General features: G+C 50.4%; 1 protein-coding gene and 1 long non-coding RNA gene across 4 annotated transcripts in view; one reads left to right on the forward strand and one right to left on the reverse strand.

Moving 5' to 3' along the window:
* Nucleotides 1-25,554, forward strand: part of NPC1L1 (NPC1 like intracellular cholesterol transporter 1) — a 46,562-nt gene extending 21,008 nt beyond the window's left edge. For 2 of the 3 annotated variants that reach the window (XM_073008894.1, XM_037988233.2), the window contains 17 exons: nt 1,771-1,871; nt 2,283-2,455; nt 2,717-2,845; nt 4,058-4,240; nt 4,848-4,962; nt 5,144-5,271; nt 6,495-6,632; nt 6,869-6,958; nt 16,755-16,945; nt 17,154-17,278; nt 17,870-17,996; nt 18,165-18,220; nt 20,717-20,867; nt 21,140-21,371; nt 21,926-22,039; nt 22,119-22,281; nt 24,459-25,554. In XM_073008894.1, the coding sequence (XP_072864995.1) occupies nt 1,771-1,871; nt 2,283-2,455; nt 2,717-2,845; nt 4,058-4,240; nt 4,848-4,962; nt 5,144-5,271; nt 6,495-6,632; nt 6,869-6,958; nt 16,755-16,945; nt 17,154-17,278; nt 17,870-17,996; nt 18,165-18,220; nt 20,717-20,867; nt 21,140-21,371; nt 21,926-22,039; nt 22,119-22,281; nt 24,459-24,661 (2,419 nt within the window). In that variant the 3' untranslated portion in view covers nt 24,662-25,554. Of the gene's footprint in view, nt 1-1,770; nt 1,872-2,282; nt 2,456-2,716; nt 2,846-4,057; nt 4,241-4,847; nt 4,963-5,143; nt 5,272-6,494; nt 6,633-6,868; nt 6,959-16,754; nt 16,946-17,153; nt 17,279-17,869; nt 17,997-18,164; nt 18,225-18,730; nt 18,805-20,716; nt 20,868-21,139; nt 21,372-21,925; nt 22,040-22,118; nt 22,282-24,458 lie in introns of all 3 variants that reach the window. The other variant, XM_073008895.1, reaches the window with a different exon arrangement.
* LOC140709636 (uncharacterized) overlaps nt 5,822-26,508 on the reverse strand; it is a 33,011-nt gene continuing 12,324 nt past the window's right edge. The window contains exons 3-4 of the long non-coding RNA XR_012090299.1: nt 21,221-21,323; nt 5,822-6,256 (exon numbers count right to left, since the gene is read on the reverse strand). This is a non-coding gene — a long non-coding RNA (uncharacterized lncRNA). The remainder of the gene's footprint in view (nt 6,257-21,220; nt 21,324-26,508) is intronic.

A 26,508-nucleotide genomic window follows, 5' to 3' on the forward strand; every position in this document is an offset into this window, starting at 1 on the left:
CCTCCCGGGAACCTGGCCGGGCATACAGCTGGTCCTGAAGGACCAGAGGTAGCTATTCCTATGACTCTGGCCTGGGGCTGCCCAGATGCTTATCTCTGCCCCTCGTCCAGCCGCCATTTCCTTTGGCCAGAGTTCCTGCTCATGGCTGCAGGTTTGTGCATGGCCATCACTGGCCCTTCAACCCCGGGTCCACTCTGTCTTTCTGCAGAGCTCCTGACATGTGGAGCTCCCTGCCACACTCTTGGTTTAAGTCTGACAGAGGAGTCCGATTGGCACAGCACATGTTTATATTTGCCTTGTTTTGCTTCTTGTTTCTGTGCCAGGTGCCATAGGGCCGTCAGTAGCTGGTGAGGTACCATGGTATGCACTGGAAAAAGTGCCCTCAGGCCAGGGGTCATGGCTGGTCTCAGGCACCTGGGCCGGGTGTCCTAGGGCAGGCCACAGCCACATACACTTCTATTGATTGGGGTTCGGTCCTGGTTCTGTCCACTCTGGTGTGCTGCCAACAAGGCTGCTGGGCCAAGGCGCCCAAGAGCCAAGGGCAGCAGCGGGGCCGTGGCAGTGGAGGCTCCTTGAGGTTGGAGTAGAGCAGAGGTCCTCAAAATGAACGTTTAGTACTCCATACTCCAGAGCAAATGAGAGTTAAAAGGGGCAAATAGCATCTTAGTGTTATTATGAAAACAGTTCTGACCTTACAGACCCTTGAAAGGATCTCCAGGACACCTAAGGGCCCTAGGCCACACTTTGAGAACCACTGGATTGGAAGAGAGTGCTGACACTTTCTGTCCCCCGCTATCTAGCTCTGCATCCCTTGGCTGGGCCCCAAGTTTGGGCTGTTTCTCAGAGTGTCTGTGCCAGGAACCCAAGGGCTGTCTCTTGGAAACAGCGGGAATGAGAGGAGCTATTGTTTGCTCTGGGGAGGCATCGTGGTCTGACCTCAGACTCATGTCTGATGCTAGCTTTATAGTCCATTATAGGGCATTATCTTTATTTTGACTTGGGTGCTCACAACAACTCTTGGGTGGTCCAGTTATCCCCACTTTACAGACATGAAAACTGAGGCTCGCAGGGGTGTGGTAAGCTGCTCAAGGTCACACAGCAACCAGCACTTGCTTGCTGAGAGCTGAGAGAGGGGCGTAGAGAGCTTCGCTCTGATGTCCCACCGTGTCTTCACAATGATGGGCTTTGCAGAAAGGGCTAAGCTGAAGGAACTACAGAATTGCCTGAGGGTACCAGGCTAGTAAACTCTGAAAACATTGGCTCCTGGGCTCCAGGATTCCAAATTTGACCTCAATACCTAGAGGGTTTTGGGGGGCCCTAGGCAGGAGAAGGAGGCTGAGAGGGCAACATTTGAGACAGCCCATGCCGGACCCCACGGCTCAAATCCCAGCTCCTCCACCCTCATGGGACTTCAGGTGTGATGCTCAATCCAGAATCAGATACTGTCAGAGCCAGGAAGGTCAGGCTAGTGTGTGGAGATGTGAGAGGCACAGAGGGACATGGCCCGGAGCAGCCCCTGCCTGGCACAGAGGAGGCACCTGGCAGCTCCAACTCACTCCGTGGGTGGGGGCCTGCAGGAGATCTTTTGGATGGGAGCCATTTAGGACCCACTGGGCTGGGCTATCTGCAGTTATCTGCAGCCAGTGTCCCCCACCCCACTAGCTCACCCTCCGTAGTGCTGTGGGTCTGGGGTGGGAGGGGAAGGGAGGGGCCATAGGGAGTGGGCAGGGCCAGGAAGAGCCCTTTCCCTTTGTGGTCATCTCCCTCCAGTGCCCCGCTCACCTTCAAGGATGGCACAGCCCTGGCCCTGAGCTGCATGGCTGACTACGGGGCCCCTGTCTTCCCCTTCCTTGCCGTTGGGGGGTACAAAGGTAAGCTAAGTGGGCCCTGAGAGGAGGCCAAGGAAGATGCAGTATTGGGGCAGGAACCATAGACGGGAGGGTGGGGGTGGTGCTGGGGGTTCTCACAGCCTGGGGGTGACCTGGTTTCTGGAAGCTATAGGCCGACCCTGTCCTGTCTCCTCTCTCTGCCATCTCCTTTATCTTCTCGTAGTGTTACTCAGGCACTCTGGTTTTTTGCCTGGGCCCAAAGGTCTTACCTTTGCCTGAGAGAAGTGGGGTGTAGGAGGTAAGGCCATGAATCAGATGAAGAAGGAGTGGGGGAGAAGGAGCAAGGGGTGATGGCAGGGGTGAAGCTAGATGGGGGAGGGAATATAGGGGTGCAGCTGGAGGGGGAGGGAGGCACGGGTGCAGCAGGAAGGGACTGAGCATTTCTTATCCCAGGGAAGGACTATTCTGAGGCGGAGGCCCTGATCATGACGTTCTCCCTCAACAATTACCCTGCTGGGGACCCCCGACTGGCCCAGGCCCAGCTGTGGGAGGAGGCCTTCTTGGAGGAAATGCGAGCCTTCCAGCGTCGGACGGCTGGCAAGTTCCAGGTCACGTTCATGGCTGAGGTAGGGGCTGCAGGGTCCCTGGCTCTGGGGGTGCAACCCAGGTGGTCTTGGGTCAGCTCCTGTGTCCCCAACCTGGGCAGTGGCTGCCTGCTCAGAACAGGGTGATTGTGATGGCTGTTCTTGTAGCCTCACCAGGGATGATGGGGGGCCATCAGGCCCTGTGACACAACACACAGTTAGTGCCCAGTGACTGAGCTATTGAGAGCCGGCCTGGCTGGAGCAGGCACGGTCAGTGGGGGCTGGTCGGGTGTGTGTCCACAGCGCTCTCTGGAAGATGAGATCAATCGCACCACAGCTGAAGACCTGCCCATCTTTGCCACCAGCTACATTGTCATCTTCCTGTACATCTCCCTGGCCCTGGGCAGCTATTCCAGCTGGAGCCGAGTGATGGTGAGAAGCGGGAGGGACACAGCTAGGTGGGCTAGCCCAGGACCCCAGGCATCTTCAGCAGGCCTTCTACAACTTTCCTAACCAAAGCATCTCAGAACAGCAGAATGGACACACCTAAGTGGCTGCCCCAAAGGGTAATACCTCTCGAAGGTGTTCTGTGCTGAAAGTGAAAGGCCAAGAGCAGTTTTCTTTTCTTTTTCTTTCCTTTTCTTTCTTTTCTTTTCTCTTTTCCCTCCTTCCCTCTCTCTTTCTCTTTCTTTTCTTTCTCTCTCTCTCTTTCTCTCTCTGTCTCTCTTTTTTTCTCTTTCTTTCTTTTGAGACAGGGTCTTGCTCTGCTGCCCAGGCTGGAGTGCAGCGGCATGATCTTAGCTTGTTGCAACCTCAAAAATCCTGGGCACAAGTGATCCTCCTGCTTCAGCCTCCCAAGTAGTTGGGACTATAGGCACATGCCATTGCGCCCAGCATTTTTTTTTTTTTGAGACAGAGTTTTGCTCTTGTTGCCCAGGCTGGAGTGCAATGGCCCGATCTTGGCTCACTGCAACCTCTGCCTCCCAGGTTCAAGCAATTCTCCTGCCTCAGCCTCCTGAGTAGCTGGGACTACAGGCATGTGCCACCACACCTGACTAATTTTGTGTTTTTAGTAGAGACAGTGTTTCTCCATGTTGGTCAGGCTGGTCTTGAACTCCTGGCCTCAGGTGATCTGCCCACCCAAAGTGCTGGGATTACAGGCATGAGCTACTGCTCCTGGCCATTTTTTTTTTTTAAATTTTTTGTAGAGACGGAGTCTCGCTTTGTTGCCTAGGCTGGTCTCGAACTCCTGGGCTCAAGCAATTCTTCCTCGTCAGCCTCCCAAAGTGTTGAGATTACAGGTGTGAGCCACCACACCTGACCTAAGAGCAGTTTTCTTTCTGTTACATGCCATACCCTGACTTGCCCAAATGCAAAGCTAATACTTACAATCTCTTGCAATGCGTGCTCAAGGAAGATGGAGTAGGCTCACCTATGCCTTTGGGTTTCATGGACCTACCCTTGGGAGGATGGCTCTGCAGAGGGGCTTTAATGTGAGATGTGAGCTCCTCACCACCGGGGGCATATCGGGGACCTGCAGGCACGGAGGGTGCCTGCCTGCTGTGGTGTCTCGCCTAGCTGAGGCTGGTGGGCATACTGGGTAGGTGCTAGGTGGCCAGGGGGCTGAGCCTGTTTGCATTACAGGTGGACTCCAAGGCCACGCTGGGCCTTGGCGGGGTGGCCGTGGTCCTGGGAGCAGTCATGGCTGCCATGGGCTTCTTCTCCTACCTGGGTATCCGCTCCTCCCTGATCATCCTGCAAGTGGTGCCTTTCCTGGTGCTGTCCGTGGGGGCTGATAACATCTTCATCTTTGTTCTTGAGTACCAGGTAAGAAGGGAGGAGCTCTCCATACCCCCAACTGCCCACTCTTCTGCCAACCTCACCTCCTGGCCAGATGGGACTCTGGCGTGAATTTGCTGGGTCTCCCTGCAGACTTTCTGTTCATCGACACTCATGTTTACAATATCTGTAGAAACCAGAGTGTGTTGACATAAATGACTTCATCCTGCCTCTACCATCCGGAATTAGCTTTCTGTTAACCCCTTGCAATGTCTAGTAAAACCTCTCCATGTTAGTACATTACAGCCTCCTCCTGTCTTTATGCTGCTACGTAGCATTCCACGGTAAGGATAAATCAGAGTCGATGTCACCTCTCCCTGTTGGTGAACAGGGTTCCAACAATGCTTGGAACAAGGATGCTACAGACATCTCGAAAGCACCAAGCATTTCTCCCAGCCAGACCCTGGAAGATGAACATTGGCCATGGAGAGTGTGAGGGTCTTTGATGATTCAGGAAGGTCACAGCAGCTCCTCAGGCCTGGCTGCAGCTCCTCAGGCCTGGCTGCAGCTCTGGGCACTTGCCAGCTCCCTGCTGGCCTTTGAGGGATGGTGCCCTTGGAGGGCCCTGGCTCTTATCCCTGCTATTCCCACACAGAGGCTGCCCCGGAGGCCTGGGGAGCCGCGAGAGGTCCACATTGGCCGAGCCCTGGGCAGGGTGGCCCCCAGCATGCTGTTGTGCAGCCTCTCTGAGGCCATCTGCTTCTTCCTAGGTGAGCCTAGGGCAGACCCTTCCCACTCGGCATTAGGCCTGCTGGGTTAGTGCCGGGGCCTAGGGGTTCCCAGAGGGCAGTGGGTATAGTGCAGACCCCCTTCCCCCTGCACCTTGTCAATGTCAGCTCCCACTCTGCCCTTGAAGCCAGGGTACCCTGACAGCCCTTTGCTCCCTCACAGGGGCCCTGACCCCCATGCCAGCTGTGCGGACCTTTGCCCTGACCTCTGGCCTTGCAGTGGTCCTTGACTTCCTCCTGCAGATATCTGCCTTTGTGGCCCTGCTCTCCCTGGACAGCAAGAGGCAGGAGGTAGGGGCAGCTGGGCCAGTACTGAGGGAACTGCCCCTGGGTTCCCACCATGGCAGGGAGATGGGGTGGCTTTACCACCACAGAGATGGCCCAGAGAATGGGGTGGGGGACAGGGGCATTGCGCCAGGAAGGTAATATTTAGGCCATGTATTCTCCAATTTCCTATAGAAAAATAAATTCGTTTTGACAAATTTTGCAATATAATCAAACCTCCTTAAGCGCATGAGGTTCAGAAATAAAACACAGTTGACCCTTGAACAATGTGGAGATTAGGGGACTGACTGACTGAGAAGCTGAAAATCTGCATGTAACTTTTTTTTTTTTTTGAGATGGAGTTTCGCTCTGTCACCTAGGCTAGAGTGCAATGGCGTGATCTCAGCTCACTGCAACCTCTGCCTCCTGGGTTCAAGCGATTCTCCTGCCTCAGCCACCCGAGTACTGAGATTACAGGCCCCCACCAGCTCTCCTGGCTAATTTTTGTATTTTTAGTAGAGATGGGGTTTCACCATGTTGGTCAGGCTGGTCTCGAATTCCTGACCTCAAGTGGTCCACTCACCTTGGCCTCCCAAATGCTGGGATTACAGGCGTGAGCTACCATGCCTGGTTTGCAGGTAACATTTGACCCCTCCAAACTTAATTCCTACTAGCCTACTATTACCTGGAAGCCTTAATGATAACATAAGTAGTCGATAACACATCTTTTGAATGTTATATGTATTATAAACTGTATTCTTACAATAAAGGAATCTAGAAAAAAGAAATTGTTGGTAAGAAAATCATAAGGAAGAGAAAATCTATTTACTATTCACGAAGTGAAAGTGGATCATCATGAAGGTCTTTATCCTCATTGTCTTCAGGTTGAGTAGGCTGAGGAAGAGGAGGAAGAGGAGGGCTTGGTCTTGCTGTTTCGGGGGCAGCAGAGGTGGAAGAAAATCTAGGGATAAGTGAGCCCAGGCAGTTCAAACTCATGTTGCTCAAGGGTCAGCTGTATAAATGAGAGATCGACAGGAGTTGATCTGTTGGTTCAAATGATGGCATACAATTTAAAGATATTTTATCAAGATTTTTAAAAAAAAGGCAAAGAAAACAGCACACTGGTATGTCTCCATGAGCGGCACTGGCACAGGCCACCCACAGAAGGTGACACTCCCTGGGGGCAGGAAGGTGGTCCCTGGGATCTGGTCTGCTCTGGGACTACCTCGGGGGGCTGCCTCCCGCTCCAGGCCTCCCGATTGGACGTCTGCTGCTGCGTCAAGCCCCGGGAGCTGCCCCTGCCTGGCCAGGGAGAGGGGTTCCTGCTTGGCCTCTTCCGAAAGGCCTATGTCCCCTTCCTGCTGCACTGGATCACTCGAGGGGTTGTGGTGAGTGGGCCTGGAAGCACACGAGGGCAGGGGGACTAGGTGGGGACCTTGCCTCAGGGAGAGCAGGGTTGGAGGTGGGGAGGTTGCCTAGGCCCAGGTGCTGATACCTGGGGCTGGCATGCAAGTCTGCTCAACTCCAGAATGTTGCCCATGACACCCTGACTGACTTAAATTTGTGGGGAGATTGGGGGGCGGCTACTGGGCAGGGTGGTCTCATGCAGCAGGTCCTTTCTCAGCTGCTGCTGTTTCTCGCCCTGTTTGGAGTGAGCCTCTACTACATGTGCCACATCAGTGTTGGACTGGACCAGGAGCTGGCCCTGCCCAAGGTGAGCTCAGGCTCTTCTCAACCTTAGGCCCTTGGGATTTGGGGAGGGGCAGTAGCAACCAGCAGGGATGGGTTGGGGGTCTCTAGCCAGGGGCTTGGCCCAGAGGTGCAGAGCTGCTCACTGCTTTGGAGGCATCTCCAGCAGTCCTGCGGAGTGAAGCCACATTCGTGTATGAACAGCACAACAACCAGGTGCCAGCCCCAGGCCACAGTAAGAGAGATGGCCCAGGCACCGGAGGGCTGTCCATGTGAGACGGCAGGCCACAAAGAATGACTGTCACTTTGCTGAGTGCCTGCCCAGTGTCCAGCCCTGTGAATCCTCTGGGCCTGAAGCCCAGGGAGGGCAGGGGTTCAGGGGAAGGAAAGCCCCATGGTTGGAGGGGCCTCCAAGCTCGCATAGGATTTGCAGAGGAAAGTGATGACAGACTGGCCAATGGGGGGCTGGGGCGAGCCCAGGTGTGTTTCCTGGGTGTGGCAGCGACTGTGGGGGTGGGACGAGCTGGAGGCCAAGGGCATGGTTGGGGAGAGTGCTGATTGCCCAGCCTGGATCAGTAAGTGTGTGGGCCAGCAGGCACAATGCATCAGCCAAGGCTGGGGACCCGGCTCATCTGGATGTGCACCAGTGGTGGCCATGGACTGGTGGCCAAGAGGAAGCAGCCACAGACAACAAAGTCTGAGACACATGGTCAGACTGCATGAGCAAGCTCTGCGGAGAGGGAGGGCATCAAGGGGACTTGATGTCTAGGACCCATCTGGAGAACTGTGATGGAGATTTGGGCAAGAGTCTGGGCACTGGTAGGAGCCCCAGCGGAAGCAGCGAGGCCCAAGCCCACAGCAGGGCTGAGTGGGGTGCAGCTGGGGTAGATGTGTTAGGCTGTACTGGCCCGGAAGCCAGGTGAGGGAGGACAAGAGCAGACAGCTCAGGACTATACTTTGGGTGACCCTATGGAGGGAGAGCAGGTGGGGAGTCCCAGAAAGAACCTGCCACCTGCAGAAGCCCTGGGGGCTATGTCACGGGGCTGAGGTGAAGAGGGTCTTCAGTGCCCCAAGACCAAGAAGGAAGGACGTGATGGGCCACTAGACCTTGCTGAGGTTTTATGTTGACGTCTTTTGTTTATTTTTCTGTTGGGGATGTTTGTTTCTTACTGCTTTTAAAATTTTTATCATTTTTTTCCAGTTTTTTATTGTGGTAAAATACACATAATAGAAAATTACCATTGTAACCTTTTTAAGTGTACAGTTCAGTGATATTAAGTACACTCATACTATTCAACTATCACCACCATCCATCTCCAAAACTCTTTCCTTTTTGCAAAATTGAAACTTTATCCAATAAACAGTGACTCCCCATTCTCCCCTCCCCTCAGCTCCTGACACAACCACCGTTGACTTTTTTTTTTTGAGATGGAGTTTTGCTCTTGTTGCCCAGGCTGGAGTGCAATGGCACAATCCCGGCTCACCGCAATCTCCACCTCCTGGGTTCAGGTGATTCTCCTGCCTCAGCCTCCCAAGTAGCTGGGATTACAGGCGGCCACCACCACACCCAGCTAATTTTCGTATTTTTAGTAGAGACGAGGTTTCACCATGTTGGCCTGGCTGGTCTCAAACTCCTGACCTCAGGTGATCCACCTGCCTCGGCCTCCCAAAGTGCTGGGATTACAGGTATGAGCCACTGCACCTGGCCTCTACTTTTTCTTTTTTGTTTTGAGATGGAGTCTTGCTCTGTCACCCAGGCTGGAGTGCAACGGTACGAACTTGGCTTACTGCAGCCTCTGCCTCCCAGGTTCAAGCGATTCTCCTGCCTCAGCCTCCTGAGTAGCTGGGACTACAGGCATGTGCCACCACACCTAGCTAATTTTTGTATTTTTAGTAGAGATAGGATTTTGCCATGTTGGCCAGGCTGGTCTCGAACTCCTGACCTTGTGATCGGCCTGCCTTGGTCTCCTGAAGTGCTGGGATTACAGGCATGAACCACTGTGTCTGGCCCATTTACTTTCTGTTCTATGAGTTTGACCACTCTAGGCACCTCATATAAGTGAACTCAAACAATATTTATTTTTTTGGCTGGAAGTGGTGGCTCACTCCTGTAATCCCAGCACTTTGGGAGGCTGAGGCGGATGGATCACCTGAGGTTAGGAGTTTGAGACCAGCCTGACCAGCATTGAGAAACCCTGTCTCTACTAAAAATATAAAATTAACTGGGCATGGTGACACATACCTGTAATCCCAGCTACTTGGGAGGCTGAGGCAGGAGAATCGCTTGAACCTGGGAGGCGGATGTTGCGGTGAGCTGAGATCATGCCATTGCACTCCAGCCTGGGAAACAGAGTAAGGATTCATCTCAAAAAAAAATAAATAAATAAAAATAAGTCTATTTTGTCTGATATTAGTATAGCTATCCCTATTCTCTTTTGGTTCCTATTTACATGGAATATCTTTTTTTCTGTTCTTTCACTTTTGACCTATTTGTGTTTTTGGATCTAAGGTGAGTCTCTTGGAGAGAGCATAGAGTTAGATCACGTTTTGTTGTTTTTTAGCAGATGGGGGCTGCCTAGGGCACAGTATGCCAACTCTCACAATCTTGATCGTGTGTTTAATCCATTCTACCACTCTTTTTTTTTTTTTTTTTTTGAGTTGGAGTCTCAGTCTCTCGCCCAGGCTGGAGTGCAGTGGAGCGATCTCGGCTCACTGCAACTTACATCTCCCAGATTCAAGCGATTCTCCTGCCTCAGCCTCCTGAGTAGCTGGGATTACAGGTGCATACCACCAAGCCTGGCTACTTGTTTTGTATTTTTTGTAGAAACGGGGTTTCACCATGTTGGCCAGGCTGGTCTCGAACTCCTGTCTTTGAGTAATCCACCCACCTCAGCCTCCCAAAGTGCTGGGATTACAGGCATGAGCCACCATGCCTGACCCTACTACTCTCTTTTGATTGAAGAGTTTAATCCATTTACATTTAGAGTAATTACTGATGAGGAGGGCTTTACTTCTGTCATTTTGCTATTTGTTTTCTATATGCCTTGTAGCTTTTTTGTTTCTCATTTCCTGCATTACTGACTTCTTTTGTGCTTAGTTGGTTGCTACTAGTGAAATTTTACATTTTCCTTTCATTTCCTTTTGTGCATAGTCTACAGCTAATTTTATTTGTGATTACCATGAGGATTACATTAAATGTGCTGAAGTTATAACACTCTAAATTTATGCCAACTTTCTTTCCATAGCATACAAAAACTCTGCTCCTATAACAACTCCATCTTATCCCCCTTTCAGTTATTGATGTCACAAAATTATATTTTGGGCTAGCCATGGTGGCTCATGCCTGTAATCTCCACCTTTGGGAGGTGGAGGCAAAAGGATTGCTTGAGGCCAGGAATTTGAGACCAGCCTGGCCAACACAGTGAGATCCCATCTCTTGAAAAAATTTAAAATTTAGCTGGGCATGGTAGCACATGCCTGTAGTCCCAGCTATGTGGGAGGCTTGCTTGAGTCCAGGAATTCAAGGATGCAGTCAGTTATGATCATGCCACTGCACACCAGCCTGAGCAAGAGAGAGAGACCTTGTCTCAAAAAATTATATTTTTCAGCTGGGTGCAGTGGCTCACGGCTGTAATCCTAGCACTTTGTGAGGTGGTTGGATCACCTGAGGCCAGGAGTTCGAGATCAGCCTAGCCAACATGACAAAACTCCGTCTCTACTAAAAATACAAAAATTAGCCAGGCATGGTGGCACATGACTGTAAACCTAGCTACTTAGGAGGCTGAGACGTGAGAATTGCTTGAATCTAGGAGGAGACGTGAGAATTGCTTGAATCTAGGAGGTAGAGGTTGCAGTGAGCTGAGATTGTGCCACTGTACTCCAGCTTGGGCAATAGAGCGAAACTGTGTCTCAAAAACTTTTGTAGTTTTAGGCATTATGTGTCCAAAATCATAGGCTAATGATTTTTTTTTTGCATTAGTCTCTTCAATCATGTACAAAAAGGCAGAGTTATAAATCATAACATTTATAACTGCCCATTTATTTACCCTTGCTCGGGATTTATTTATTTATTCATTTAGGCAGAGTCTTGCTCTGTTGCCCAGGCTGAAATGCAGTGGTGTGATCATAGCTCACTATAACCTCAAACTCCTGGCCTCAAAAGATCCTCCCACTTCAGCCAGCTGAGGTACTGGGATTACAGGTGTAAGCCACCGTGCCTAGCCAAGGGATTTTTATTTCTTCATACATCTTTGAGTTACTGTCTGATGTCTTTTTTTTTTTTTTTTTTGAGACATTGTTTCGCTCTTATTGCCCACCCAAGCTGGAGTGCAATGGTGTGATCTCAGCTCACCGCAACCTCCACCTCCTGGGTTCAAGTGATTCTCCTGCCTCAGCCTCCTGAGTACTGGGATTACAGGCATGTGCCACCACATTGGGCTAATTTTGTATTTTTAGTAGATATGAGGTTTCTCCATGTTGTTCAGGCTGGTCTCGAACTCCCAACCTCAGGTGATCTGCCTGCCTTGGCCTCCCAAAGCCCTGGGATTACAGGCATGAGCCGCCACGCCTGGCCTAATGTCTTTTTATTTCAACCTACAGGATTCCTTTTAGCATTTCTTTCAGTGAAGGACTAGTGATAACAAATTCCTTCTGCTTTTATCTGAGAATGTCTTAATTTCACCCTCATTTTAATTTTTTTTAAATTTTTTATTTATTTTGAGATGGAGTTTCGCTCTTGTCGCCCAGACTGGAGTACAATGGTGTGATCTCAGCTCACTGCAACCTCTGCCTCCTGAGTTCAAGCAATTCTCCTGCCTCAGCCTCCTGAATAGCTGAGATTACAGGTGCATGCCACCATGCCAGGCTAATTTTTGTATTTTTAATAGAGACGGGGTTTTACCATGTTGGCCAGGCTGGTCGTGAACTCCTGACCTCAGGTGATCCACCCGCCTTGGCCTCCCAAAGTGCTGGGATTACAGGCATGAGCCACCATACCCGGCCCATTTTTACTTTTTAATTAAAACAATTTTTTTGAGATGGGGGTCTCACTATGTTACTCAGACTGGTCTCGAACTTTTGAGCTCAAGCGATCCTCCTGTCTCAGCCTCCCAAAGTATTCGGATTATAGGATGAATCACCTCATCTGGCTTCTCCCTCATTTTTATTTTTTATTTTTATTTATTTTTTTGAGATGGAGTCTCACTGTGTCGCCCAGAGTGGAGTGCAGTGGTGTGATCTCGGCTCATTGCAACATCCACCTCCGAGGTTCAAGAGATTCTACTACCTCAGCCTCCAAAGTAGCTGGAATTAACAGGTGCATGCCTCCATGCCTGGCTAAGTTTTGTATTTTTAGCAGAGATGGGGTCTGACCATGTTAGTCAAGCTGGTCTCAAACTCCTGGCCTCAAATGATCTGTCTACCTCGGCCTCCCAAAGTGCTGGGATTACAGGCATGAGCCACCATGCCTGGCCTTCTCCCTCATTTTTAAGTGACAGTTTTGCTGGAATTAGGATTTTTCATTGACAATTGTTTTTTCTTCAGCACTTGTTTTTTTTTGTTTGTTTGTTTTTGAGACAGAGTCTCACTCTGTCATCCAGGCTGGAGTGCAGTGGCACAATCTCAGCTCACTGCAACCTCTGCTTCCCAGGTTCAAGTGATTCTCCTGCTTCAGCCTCCTGAGTAGCTGGGATTACAGGCATGTGCCACCATGCCCGGCTAATTTTTGTATTTTCAGAAGAGATGGAGTTTTGCCATGTTTGGCCAGGCTGGTCTCAAACTCCTGACCTTAGGTGATCCACCTGCCTCAGCCTCCTGAAGTGCTGGGATTCCAGGCATGAGCCACCAAGCCCAGCATTCTTCAGCACCTTCAATATACAAACCCACTGCCATCTGGGCTTTAAGGTTTCTGATGAGAAATATGCTGATAATCTTTTTGACAATCTTTTGTATATGCCAAGTCATTTCTTTTTTTTCAATGTTTTCTATTTTTTAAAAAACTATATTTTATTTTATTTTTTAGAGACAGGGTCTTGCTATGTTGCCTAGAATGGACTTGAAATCCTGCGCTCAAGCAATCCTCCCACCTCAGCCTCTTGAGTAGCTGGGACTACAGGTATATGCCACCATGCCTGGCTTGTCTTTGGTTTTTGACAGCTAAATTATAATATGCAACCGGGTGCAGTGGCTCATGCCTGTAATCCCAGCACTTTGGGAGACCAAGGCAGGCAGATCATGAGATCAAGAGATCAAGACCATCCTGGCCAATGTGGTGAAACCCCATCTCTACTAAAAATACAAAAATTAGCTGGGTGTGGTTGTGTGCACTTGTAGTCCAAGATACTTGGGAGGCTGAGGCAGGAGAATCACTTGAACCCAGGAGGCAGAGGTTGCAGTGAGCTGAGATTGTGCCACTGCACGCCAGCCTGGCAACATAGTGAGACTCCATCTCAAAAAAAAAAAAAAAAAAAAAAAAAATTTAATATCCTTTGGTGTGGGTTTCTTTAGTTTATCCTACTGGAGTTTATTGAGTTTCTTAAATGTTTATATTCATGTCCTTCATCAAATTTGGGGAGTTCTGGCCATAAGTTTTTCAAATAATCTCACTTCCCCTTTCTCTTTTCTTCTGGAATTCTTACAACGCATATTTTGGTCTATTTGATGACGATGATGTCTCACAGTCCCTTAGGCTCTGCTCTGTTCACTTTTGTTATTTTTTTTTCTTTCTGTTCTTCAAACTCAGTAATTTCAATGGTCTTATCTTCAGTTTGCTAATTCTTTCTTCTGACTGCTTTTGAATCCCTTTAGTGAATTTTTCATTTAAGTTACTATACTTTTTAGCTCCAGAGTTTTTTGCTCCTTTTTATGTTTTCTCCTTATTGATATTTCCATTTTGTTCATAAATTATTTCCTTGACTTTGTTTTCTTTTAGCTCTTTGAGTAACTTTAAGGCAATTGTTTTTTTTTTTTTTTTTTTTTTTTGTTTTTTTTTTTTTTTTTTTTTTTTGAGACGGAGTCTCGCTCTGTCGCCCAGGCTGGAGTGCAGTGGCGCAATCTCGGCTCACTGCAAGCTCCGCCTCCCGGGTTCACGCCATTCTCCTGCCTCAGCCTCCCGAGTAGCTGGGACTACAGGCGCCCGCCACTGCGCCCGGCTAATTTTTTTCTATTTTTAGTAGAGACGGGGTTTCACCATGGTCTCGATCTCCTGACCTTGTGATCCGCCCGCCTCGGCCTCCCAAAGTGCTGGGATTACAGGCGTGAGCCACCGCGCCCGGCCGGCAATTGTTTTATTTATTTATTTATTGAGACAGAGTCTTGCTCTGTCACCCAGGCTGGAGTGCAGTGGTGTGATCTCAGGTCACTGCAACCTCTGCCTCCTGGGGTCAAGCCTTAGCCTCCCAAGTAGCTGGGATTACAGGTGCCTGCCACCATGCTTGGCTAATTTTTGTATTTTTAGTAGAGACAGGGTTTCACCATATTGGCCAGGCTGGTCTTGAACTCCTGGCCTCATGTGATCTGCCTGCCTTGGCCTTCTAAAGTTCTGGGATTACAGGCATGAGCCACTGCACCCAGCTGAGACAATTGTTTTGAAGTCTTTGTCTAGTAAGTCTGCTGTCTGGTCTTACCCAGGGACAGTTTCCATTGCTTAATATTTTCCCTGTGAATGCGCCATGTTTTTCGTTTTCTTGGTGTGTTTTTGGTTGAAAAACAGACATTTGATTCTTATAATGTAGTAGCTCTGGAGATCAGATTCTCCTTCTTTCCCAGGGCTTGCTTTATTTTATTTATTGCTGTTGGTGTTTCTGTGCTGGGGATCAGCCAAAGGCACAGAGTTAATGTCTTCTCAGGTATTTTATGAGCCTGCATATTTCTCTGGGCATTTATGCAGTGTGGCGACTGTCTAAATATCCCTATATTTATGGTTGCTTTGAATGTCCTTGTCCTTATATGTATGGTTCCCAAAAGGAAAACGAGGGAAAAATGAAGGGGTGTGGGATAGGTGCTTACTCTTTAAATCTCCTGGAAGTCACTTTAGTAAGATGTGGAGGCAGTTGCAACAATGGTGGTGGGAGTTGCAATAGTGGCTGCCTGCCTGTGTATCTGTACCACCAATATCAAAAGTAATGATCAATGATCAGAACTCAGATATCAGAACTTGATATTTGGATTTATTTATTTATTAGAGACAGGGTCTGGCTCTCTTGCCCAGGCTGGAGTGCAGTGGTGCAATCATAGCTCAGTGCAGCATCAAACTTCCAGGCTCAAATGATTCTCCTACCTCAGCCTCCTGAGTAGCTGGGACTACAGGCAACAGTACACGTTGGCACCACACCCAGCTAACTTTTGTATATTTTTTTTGTAGAGAGAGGGTGTCACTGTGTGTCCAGATCAGTCTCCCACTCATGGGTTCAAGTGACCCTCCTGCTTGACCTCCCAAAGTTCTGAAATTACAAGTGTAAGCCATCATGCCCAGCTGATATTTGGTGGATGGTGTCCTTGCCTACCCTGGCTCCTGCAAGCTGTGTACAAGCTGCTTCTGGAAAGCACACACAGCTGCATGCCTTGAAGCTGGGAGTGGCAAATGGGTAGCTGCTACTGTACTAAAAGCTGAGATTGCCTGAAATTAACCACAATTTACTGTCCAAGACTTATCCTAGAAGCTTCCAGCCCTCAATAGACTCCAGAGTTCCAAAATAATTACACCAGGGCCAGTGTGGTGGCTCACACCTGTAATCCCAGCTGTCTGGGAGGCTGAGGTGGGTGGATCGCTTGAGGTCAGGAGTTTGAGACCAGCCTGGCCAACATGGTGAAACCCCGTCTCTATTAAAAATACAAAAATCAGCCGGGAGTGGTGGCACGTGCCTGTAATCCCAGCTACTCAGGAGGCTGAGGCACAAGAATTGCTTGAACCCAGGAGGTGGAGGTTGCAGTGAGCAGAGATCGCACCACTGCACTCCAGCTTGGGAAGACTCCGTCTCAAAAAAAAAAAAAAAAAGAAAAAAAAGAAACAAAAACAAAATAGTTATACCAGACAAGTTGTTTTCTAGGCGGGGAGAGAGATTTCAGACACTTCCTACTGTGCCATTTTCCCTAATGTCACTCTGAGCCTTTATGTTATAGAAGGGAGCAGACCATGAGGATGCCTGGTGCATGGCTTTGAGGGTGTATACACTGACATTTATGTGTGCACACAAATATGGGCCGTTGTCACAGGCCAGCTTGTTAGACTGTGGCTGTGCCAAATTGGGGGTGATAGGAAGGGATACAATTATGTTATATGTGCATGTTTGTGTGTGTCAGTGTGTGTTCATGTGAGGTGATATGAGTTGCTCTGTGCTTGCACCCCCGTAAGTGTACTTCTGTTTGCACCTGTGATTATACCTATTCTGTGAACGTTGGAGTATATTCATCTGTGGGTACACCTAAAACCGTGTTCCAGTGTAACTGTACAGTGCACATACATCTTGAAGGTACCCCTGAGTGTGTCTGTGCATGTCCTTCTCCATATGTACCTTGTGTGTGACCTCTGAGCATGTACCTCTCGGTGTATATTTTGTGTACGTGTGTGCATGTACCTCTGTGTACCTCTAGGCATGTATCTGTGTGTATACCTCTGAGTGTCCCACTGACACATCCCTTTGAATGTGTAACTGCATGTGTATCTCTGAACATGTTCCTCTGTGTGTGTTCCTCTGATCATGGACCTCTGCGTATGTGCCTTTTAGCATGTACCTCTGTGTGTACCTTCGAGAGTGTGAGCTGGAATGAGCCCTTTAGGGGTGTGCATAGCAAACTGAAGCTTACTGACCCTCCTCCACTCCTAGGACTCGTACTTGCTTGACTATTTCCTCTTTCTGAACCGCTACTTCGAGACTGGGGCCCCGGTGTACTTTGTTACCACCTCGGGTTACAACTTCTCCAGTGAGGCTGGGATGAACGCCATCTGCTCCAGTGCAGGCTGCAACAACTTCTCCTTCACCCAGAAGATCCAGTATGCCACAGAGTTCCCTGAGCAGTGAGTGCCTGGCCCGCCCCACACCCCGGCCTACTCCCTGTTTGAGTCCCCCCAGTCCTCACCAGTCCTTTCTTCCTGCCTGTTGTACCCCTGTCCTGCTGCCCTGCTGCCATATGCCTGGGGAAGGCTGTGTGGGGGTTGGGCCATGAGAAGTATCCACCACCCTGCCCAGCTGGCCTTGTCACCCTTCCTCCCACCTGCCCCTTAGGTCTTACCTGGCCATCCCCGCCTCCTCCTGGGTGGATGACTTCATTGACTGGCTGACCCCATCCTCCTGCTGCCGCCTTTATATATCTGGCCCCAATAAGGACCAGTTCTGCCCCTCGACCGTCAGTGAGTTTGGGGCCATAGGGGCTCACTGCCCACCATAGCTCAGGCAAACTGAGGCAACAGAAAGGAGAGGACTGGAGAGGCTCCCTCAACATCTTGACCTGTCTTGTGGGGTCCACTGGGGGCATGGGTGCAGATGTGGCCTGAGGGACAGGCACTCTGTGAGGAGCACCTGTGTGGGTGGCTGTGCTGGCCCGTGGGCATCACACGTATATGCTGCTGTGTACTGTGCCCCACTTTCAGAGCACACGGCCCTCCTGGGTGGCAGGGCACTGGGGAGTCAGGAGTGGAGAGCTACTGAGGTTGGCACATGGCCCCACCGCACAAAGCAGTGGCATTAGTAGGTGGAGAGGACTTTGTGGGGCCTGTTTTTCTGCCCCAAACTTCCTTTCCCCTTCTGCCTGTAGGTGCCCACAGTTTCTATAGCCAAGAGGAGAACTTCTCCCACCAATAACAAAAGCAAATCCCCCTAGAAGTGACTAGTTGAGGCTGGAGTGCCTGGGACCTCTGATGAGATTGTTGGGGAAGGAGGGGCACACAGCAGTTGCTGCTGACCCTGGGGTGTCACTGCCCAGACCCCTGCTTTCTCTGCAGACTCCCTGAACTGCCTAAAGAACTGCCTGAGCATCACGATGGGCTCTGTGAGGCCCTCAGTGGAGCAGTTCTATAAGTATCTTCCCTGGTTCCTGAATGACCGACCCAACATCAAATGTCCCAAAGGGTAAGCTTGGGAGGGCCTTCTGCTGGGGAGGACAGACATGTGGGACCTAGGACGGGGGTGAATATACAGAGGCAGGAGGAGGCTATCAGGGGCCTCTCTGGGGTGGCTGTGGGCTGGGCAGATGAAAGGAGCTTTGTTCCTGGCTAAGCCTTTGCCCTGACCTCACAGCGGCCTGGGAGCATACAGCACCTCTGTGAACTTGACTTCAGATGGCCAGGTTTTAGGTAAGCATGGCCTTGCCTGGAGGGGAGGACATAATCAGTTGCTCTGGAGGGCCCCTGAGAACCCCAGGGAATAGCCTGTCACGTGTTGTCTCCCTCCTGTGTCAGGAGCTTCTAACTGCCCCGGCCCTGTCAGCAGGGGTCTTGTTTCCCAACTCCACATCCTCAGACTTCACCCCTTCTCTCACTCCCAAGTCCATGGTCAGCGTTAAGTTTGTGGAATTCATTCAGCAGTTGATACCATACTTGGGAGTTCTCCACACCCTGGCTAAGTACCTTTCTTACCAGCACAAATTACACCCAAAGGGCAGCTGGCTAAATAGGATGCTTGGCACAGCACAATCCTAGCAGTCATTAAAAGTAACAAGAGGCTGGGTGCGGTGGCTCATGCCTGTAATCTTAGCACTCCAGGAGGCCGAGGCGAGAGGATCTCTTGAACCCAGGAGTTTGAGACCAGCCCAGGCAACATAGGGAGGCCCTCCTTTTTTTTTTTTTTTTTTTTTTGAGACAGAGTCTCGCTCTGTTGCCCAGGCCAGAGTGCAGTGGTGTGATCTCAGCTCACTGCAACCTCCACTTCCGAGGTTCAAGCGATTCTCCTACCTCAGCCTCCTGAGTAGCTGGGACTATAGAAGCATGCCACCACACCTGGGTAATTTTGGTATTTTCAGCAGAGATGGAGTTTCACCATGTTGGCCAGGCTGGTCTCAAACTCCTGACCTCAGGTGATATGCCTGCCTCGGCCTCCCAAAATGCTGGTATTACAGGCGTGAACCACTGTGCCCGGCCTCCTGTACAAAATAAAATTTAAAAAACTGCCTGGGTGTGGTGGCGTGTGCCTGTAGTTCCAGCTCTTCAGGAGGCTGGGTGGGAGGAAAGTCTGAATCTGGGAGGTTGAGGCTGCAGTGAGCCGTGATCGCAACACTGCACTCCAGCCGGGGCAACAAAGTGAGACCCTCTCTCAAAAAAAAAAAAAGAAAGAGAGAAAAAAAGAAAAAAGTAACAAGGGAGATACAGTTAGACTGACAGGAAAAGGACCCACAACATGCTGTCAGCTCATACAGCAGATGGCAGAATGAGACAGCCATCTGTGTAAAGGAGCTGGCTATAGCTCTGTGCAGACATGCTTGGTGTAGGGGGCCTAAGGGAGCTCGTGCTGGAGATGGACATGGGGGTCGTTGGCGGGTGGGGGAGCTTTTGAAGGGTGATCTCACTTTGTACTGAAATAATTTGTAGTTTGAACTGCTGGCTGAAAGCTGCCTGAAGTTCACTCGACAATCACTTGAACCTGGGAAGTAGAAGTTGCAGTGAGCCGAGATCGTGCCACTGCACTCCAGCTGCGGTGACAGAGTGAGACTCTGTCTCAAAAACAAAAACAAAAACAAGAACAAAAAACCCTTTATTGTATAAGGGTCTTAATAACCTTAATTTCTTCTTCTTTTTTTTTTTGAGACGGAGTCTCGCTCTGTCGCCCAGGCTGGAGTGCGGTGGTGCAATCTTGGCTCACTGCAAGCTCCGCCTCCCGGGTTCAGTCCATTCTCCTGCCTCAGCCTCCTGAGTAGCTGGGACTACAGGTGCCTGCCACCATGCCTGGCTCATTTTTTTGTATTTTTAGTAGAGACGGGGTTTCACTGTGTTAGCCAGGATGGTCTCGATCTCCTGACCTCGTGATCTGCCTGCCTCGGCCTCCCAAAGTGCTGGGATTACAGGCATGAGCCACCGCGCCCGGCCTTCTTTTTTTTTTGGGATGAGGTCTTGCTCTGTTGCCCAGGCTGGAGTGCAGTAGCACAATCTTGGCTCACTGCAGCCTCTACCTCCCGGGTTCAAGCAATTCTCCCGCCTCAGCCCCCCAAGTAGCTGGGATTACAGGGGTGTACCACCACGTCCGGCTAATTCTTGCAGTTTTAGTAGAGACAGGGTTTCACCATGTTGGGCAGGCTGGTCTTGAACTCCTGACCTCAGGTGATTGGCCTGCCTTAGCCTCCCAAAGTGCTGGGATTACAGGTGTGAGCCACCACACCTGGCCAATAACCTTAATTTCTTAAAACGTCATTAAGAAATAACCTTTATCTGGCAGGAGCCCTAAGCCACAGTTCTAATAATTCAACTGTTCTCATTTTTCTGTCTTCCTTTCTAGTCCTTTCCTATAGGAATATGCAAATTAAAAACCAATTAAGTTAATTTTAAAAATCCAATGCATATCTTGAAACCATATAGAGAAGAATCTGGGTTCACTAGAGAGATCTCTATAGGCTTCATTCATCAAAAGTCAGGCCTGGGTCTCCCACAGCAGTGGGGCCAGCTATGGAGTTTGCAGGGCTGGTGCAAAACAAAAATATGGACCTCTTGCACAAAATTTACTAAGAATTTCAAATGGTGGTGGCAGAGCCCTGAACCAGCTTGATCACATGCCTGTGCCACTGTGTCTGGGGTGTTCTGAAGGTGTCCTGGAAAGGGCTCTGACCTTTGCCCTTCCATCTTCCGTGTGCCATGGCTGTCCAGCCTCCAGGTTCATGGCCTATCACAAGCCCCTGAAAAACTCACAGGATTACACAGAAGCTCTGCGGGCAGCTCGGGAGCTGGCAGCCAACATCACTGCTGACCTGCGGAAGGTGCCTGGGACAGACCCAGCTTTTGAGGTCTTCCCCTACACGTGAGGACCTGAGTGGCTGGGCTAGAGGGAGGTGGGGGATGGTTGCTGGAGATTGGAGGTTAGGGCTGAGGGCTTGCAAGGAGTTGCATGAGATGAGCACCAGTTTTAGGTCAGGAGGCTCTGGCTGCAGACTTGGGCCTATTTCTTATGCTGGTTTGTACCCCAATATAAGCCTGCCTGACCCTCAGCATTCTCCTTCTGAAGTGGGGTGTCCCACCCACCTTGAGGGCCCCAGAGGCCTGAGCTTGTGACCATGCTCTGTACTCTGGCAGGGTCACCAATGTGTTTTATGAGCAGTACCTGACCATTCTCCCTGAGGGGCTCTTCATGCTCAGCCTCTGCCTGGTGCCCACCTTCGCTGTCTGCTGCCTCCTGCTGGGCCTGGACCTGCGCTCCGGCCTCCTCAACCTGCTCTCCATCATCATGATCCTCGTGGACACCGTTGGCTTCATGGCCCTGTGGGGCATCAGTTACAATGCTGTGTCCCTCATCAACCTGGTCTCGGTAATCCAGCAGACACAGGCACCAGGGGGCCCTGGAAGGGTGGTTGGGGATCCAGCCTCATAGAATACTCCCAGTTCCTTTTTTTTTTCTTTTTTTTTTCTTTTTTTTTTTTTTTTTTTTAGAGGCAGGGTCTTGCTCTGTTGCTCAGGCTTGTGCAGTGACATGATCATAGCTCACTGTAGCCTTGAACTCTTGGGCTCAAGCGATCCTCTGACCTCAGCCTCCCAAGTAGCTGGGACTACAGGCACGTGCCACTGCGTCCAGCTAATATTTTAATTTTTGTTGTAGAGACAGGGTCTCACTTTGTTGCCCAGAATGGTCCCAAACTCCTGGGCTCAAGTGATCTTCTCACCTGAGCCTCCCAGTGTTGGGATTATAGGCATGAGCCACTATAATGGCTCATTGGGATTATAGGCACGAGGCACTTGGCACCCAGCCAAATACTCTGTCTAGAATTTAATGCCTGCCCCGCGCTGGTCCTGGTGGAGGCCTCATCTCCCCAGTTCCTTCCCTACCTCTGCCTTTCTTGGCTTATGCCCCCTCTCTGCCCATAGGCGGTGGGCATGTCTGTGGAGTTCGTGTCCCACATTACCCGCTCCTTTGCCATCAGCACCAAGCCCACCCGGCTGGAGAGGGCCAAAGAGGCCACCATCTCTATGGGAAGTGCGGTGAGTGGGGAGGAGTGAGCCACCCTGTGCCCTGCTTGATGCCCTGTGCCCTGCCTGACACCTGGTTCTGACCCCCCAGGTGTTTGCAGGTGTGGCCATGACCAACCTCCCTGGCATCCTGGTCCTGGGCCTTGCCAAGGCCCAGCTCATTCAGATCTTCTTCTTCCGCCTCAACCTCCTGATTACCCTGCTGGGTCTGCTGCATGGCTTGGTCTTCCTGCCTGTCATCCTCAGCTATGTGGGTGAGTGCCCCGGCCTGTTCCTACCAGGCTGTCATGATTAGCATGACGACAACAGTAACAGTGCATGCTTACCACGGAAGCTCAGGAAGTGTACACAAGCCATGGGCAGACATCAGAAGCCAGGACCATGACCATGTGGCACTTCTAGTCTTTGAAGCTTCTGTTGTTCATTTAATGTGCTGTGAACATCTTTCTTTTGTCAGCAATGTATGTCTCAAACAACGTTTCTGTGGCCCTGTACACTCTGGATCTTCACGGCGCTGCTGTTGGACTTTTAAGCATGCCCTTCAGCAAGAAATATGTTTTATACCCAAAGGTGACACGCACAAGCACACACAGACATGCCTGCCTAAAACAGATGCTTCACTAAGTAATATTAATACTTCTCTTATACATGTGAAGCATTCTGATATTTCTGGTTCCATTCTATTATTATTATTATTATTATTATTGTTTTTGGAGACAGGGTCTTGCTCTGACACCCAGGCTGGAGTGCAGTAGCATGATCACAGCTCACTGCAGCCTTGACTTCCCAGGCTCAAGTGATCCTCCCACCTCAGCCTCCCGAGTAGCTGGGACCCCAGGTGCACATCACCATGCCAGCTAATTTTTTTTTTTTTTTTGTAGAGGTGGGGTCTCCCTGTGTTGCCCAGGCTAGTCTCAAACTCCTGAGCTCGTGATCCACCTTGGTCTTCCATAGTGCTACCTTGGCCTTCCATAGTATTAGGATTACAGGTGTGAGCCACTGTGCTTGGCTTTTATTTTAATTTAAATTTATTATTTATTTTATTTTAATTGATTGAGATGGAGTCTCACGCTGTCGCCCAGGCTGGAGTGCAGTGGTGTGATCTCAGCTTCTTGCAACCCCTGCCTCACAAGTTCAAGCCATTCTCCTGTTTTAGCCTCCCAAGCAGCTGGGATTACAGGCACGGACCACTACGCCTGGCTAATTTTTTAAATTCATTTTTTATTTTTAGTAGAGATGGGGTTTCACCATGTTGGCCAGGCTGGTCTCGAACTCCTGACCTCAGGTTATTTGACCGCCAAGGCCTCCCAAAGTGCTGGGATTACAGGCGTGAGCCACTGTGCCCCAGCCCTATCATTAATTTTTTTTTTTTTTTTTTAAGACAAGAGCTTCGCTCTGTTGCCCAGGCTGGAGTGTGGTGGTGCGATCTCAGCTCACTGCAACCTCTGTTTTCTGGGTTCAAGCAATTCTCCTGTCTTAGCCTCCTGAGTAGCTAGGATATCAGTGCACACCACCATGCCTGGCCAATTTTTGTATTTTTATTAGAGACAGGGCTTCACCATGTTGGTCAGGCTGGTCTCGAACTCCTGACCTCAGGTGATCCCTCTGCCTTGGCCTCCCAAAGTGCGGGCCTCCCAAAGTGCGGGGATTACAGGCATGGGCCACCGCACCCAGTCTCATTAATTTTTTGAAATGCTGGCCAGGAGTGGTGGCTCATGCCTGTAATCCTAGCACTTTGGGAGGCTGAGGTGCATGGAGGCTCAAATTGAGCCTCCCAGGATGAAGGTGTTTCTGGCTCTCAGGGTGGGCAAACTGGAAGGAGTTCAATTTTACCCCCCACCAGATGGTGGTAATAATATTACTAGAGGACGTTTATAGAGGGGTGTGTTTGTGCATCAACATATGTGTCTGTAATTCTCTTAACTACCCCCCCCCCCCAGGTAGACATCATTATCCTTCCATTTTTACAGATGAGGCAGATGAGGGAACTGAGACACCTGCCCCAGGTTACAGACTTGGTCAAAGGTAGCAGGGGTTGGAGCCCACGCAGCTCCATGGTTCCTAAACATGTCTCTTGTGGGGACTCCCTGACCCTCCTGGAAGGAGTAGTGTGTGTGTGCTAGGGGTGGTGGGTGAGACATAAGAGAGGGGCAAGGAGGAGCAGTTGTGGGGTGTGCTTGGACGAGGGGTATCCAGGGCCTTGGAGCTGCAGGTGGTGGCTGTTCCTTGGAGGCTCCCAACATGCTTGGGGGATGGGGGGACCAGGACATCCCTGAAGCTTGGGCTGCAAATGTAATGACCCCAGAAGGCACGTGGCACAGAGCCCCCCTGGGACCCTTCCTGCCTTGGGTTTGTCATACAGAACCAGGAATAGCATCTCACCTGTGTCCCCTGCCCACCTCTCTGACTGTGGTTCTCTGTCTCTCTGCAGGGCCTGACATCAACCCAGCTCTGGCACTGGAGCAGAAGCTGGCTGAGGAGGCAGCAGCGGCAGCCATAGTGGCCTCCTACCCAGATCACCACTCCCGAGTCTCCACAGCTGACAACATCTATGTCAACTACAGCTTTGAAGGTTCTATCAAAGGTGCTGGTGCCATCAGCAACTTCTTGCCCAACAATGGGCGGCAGTTCTGATACAGCCAGAGGCCCTGTCTAGGCTCTATGGCCCTGAACCAAAGGGTTATGAGGGTCTTCCCTGTGACTGTCCCTTGACACATGCCCTTCTCAAATCCTAGGGGAGGCCGTTCCCATGAGACTACCTGTCACTGGAGGATGGCCTGCTCTTGAGGCATCCAAGCAGCACCACTGATGGCTCCTCTGCTCCCACAGTGGGTCCCCAGTTTCCAAGTCACCTAGGCCTTGGGCAGTGCCTCCTCCTTCTGGGCCTGGGTCTGGAAGTTGGCAGGAACAGACACACTCCATGTTTGTCCCACACTCACTCACTTTCCTAGGAGCCCACTTCTCATGCAACTTTTCCCTTCTCAGTTTCTCTGTCAAAAGTCTTAATTCTGTGTCAGTAAGTCTTTAACACGTACTAGTGTCCCTGAGAACACAGACAGTGACCACTGCCCTGGGTTGTGATATCACAGGAGGCCAGGGAGGGGCAAAGGCTCAGGCCAAGAGTCAACGCTGTCGGAGGCCGGTCAGTAGCCACTGCCTCCAGAGCGCACCTGCAGGTCTGCCATCTACAGCCCTTTCTGGCAAGAGAAGGGCCCAGGAAGGATGTTCCCACAAGCACCTTGGTCATGGATTAGCCCCTCCTGGAAAACGGTGTTGGGTTTGGTCTCCAGCTCCGACTCTTATTAAGGCTGTTGCTGCCAAGTCAAGGCCACCCAGGATTCTGAAGGCTGGGAGCTCTTGGGGCTGGGCTGGTCCTCCCACCTTCACCTCAGGCCTGGAGCCCAGGCCTCAAACCAGCCCAACCCGAGCTCTTGGACAGCTCTCCAGAAGCATGAACTGCAGTTGAGATGAAGATCCTGGCTTGGTACTGTGCACATGGGTGTTTAATAAACATTTGTTGGCAGAAATGGTGTTTTATGTCACATGTCCTACCCTGGCTGCCTCTTGGCTTAAGATAATTTTTGTGAATGACACAAATAATATATGTGTGGGAGAGTGATTTGTGGAGATACTAGTGTGTTTTGTTCTATTTCTCCCCCCTCTTTTCAAGAAAGTAGTCAGGCCATTGTGTGCTCATGCTTTACAAGGGCCTTTGAGGAGTAGGAGTAATTTCCCTTCAAACTGGGAGGGCACAGAGCCTGAGAGTCAGTCAGGAGTAGGATGTGCAGCCCCTCCCTTTCTGGAACAGCCTGTGAGGTAGGCAACACCTGGAGGAGCTAGAGGAGAACCACGGTGCATTCAGGGAGGGAAGAACCCACCGTCCAAATGACCAGCTCCCCGGAGGGCCCCAGGCCAGGGCAGTGGGTAGAAATGTCAAGGAACATTCCAGATCCCCTCGAGTCTTTCTGCTCCCTGCTGGGTCCAGTCCTTGTTTGGCTGAGGGGCTGCTGTTGCTTTGAGGCTCAGAGGGACTGTTGGCATGTAAAGGGAAGACAAGCAAAAAGGGGTGGAAAGGAACTGGCGTTCCTGGAGCCTACTATCTACTCTCGGGTCCTCATAAGAGCCCCATGTGCCAGCATCAATAGCCCCACCTTTGGGAGGGTTGCTGGCTGGCCATGATGGACAGGAGGTCTGGTGAAGGGACAGCTACCAGGGAATAGAGGCTGAGGAGAAATCGCACAAGTCACCCTGTTAAAAACTCCACAGGTGCAGAATAAACAGATAGATCTGAGGAACAAAATAGCTTTTGACAGCAGACATTTCAAATCAGAGGAAAGGGTAGACCCTTCAGTAAACGGCATGAGAGTAGTGAGCAAATTATTTGGATCAAAATAAAGTTATATCTATACCTCACACAATACACAAGATAAAAGTACAGATTAAATAACTAAATACAAAAATGAAACTATACAACTATCAGA

This window comes from Chlorocebus sabaeus, chromosome 21, assembly GCF_047675955.1.
Source record: "Chlorocebus sabaeus isolate Y175 chromosome 21, mChlSab1.0.hap1, whole genome shotgun sequence".
Taxonomy (NCBI): domain Eukaryota; kingdom Metazoa; phylum Chordata; class Mammalia; order Primates; family Cercopithecidae; genus Chlorocebus; species Chlorocebus sabaeus.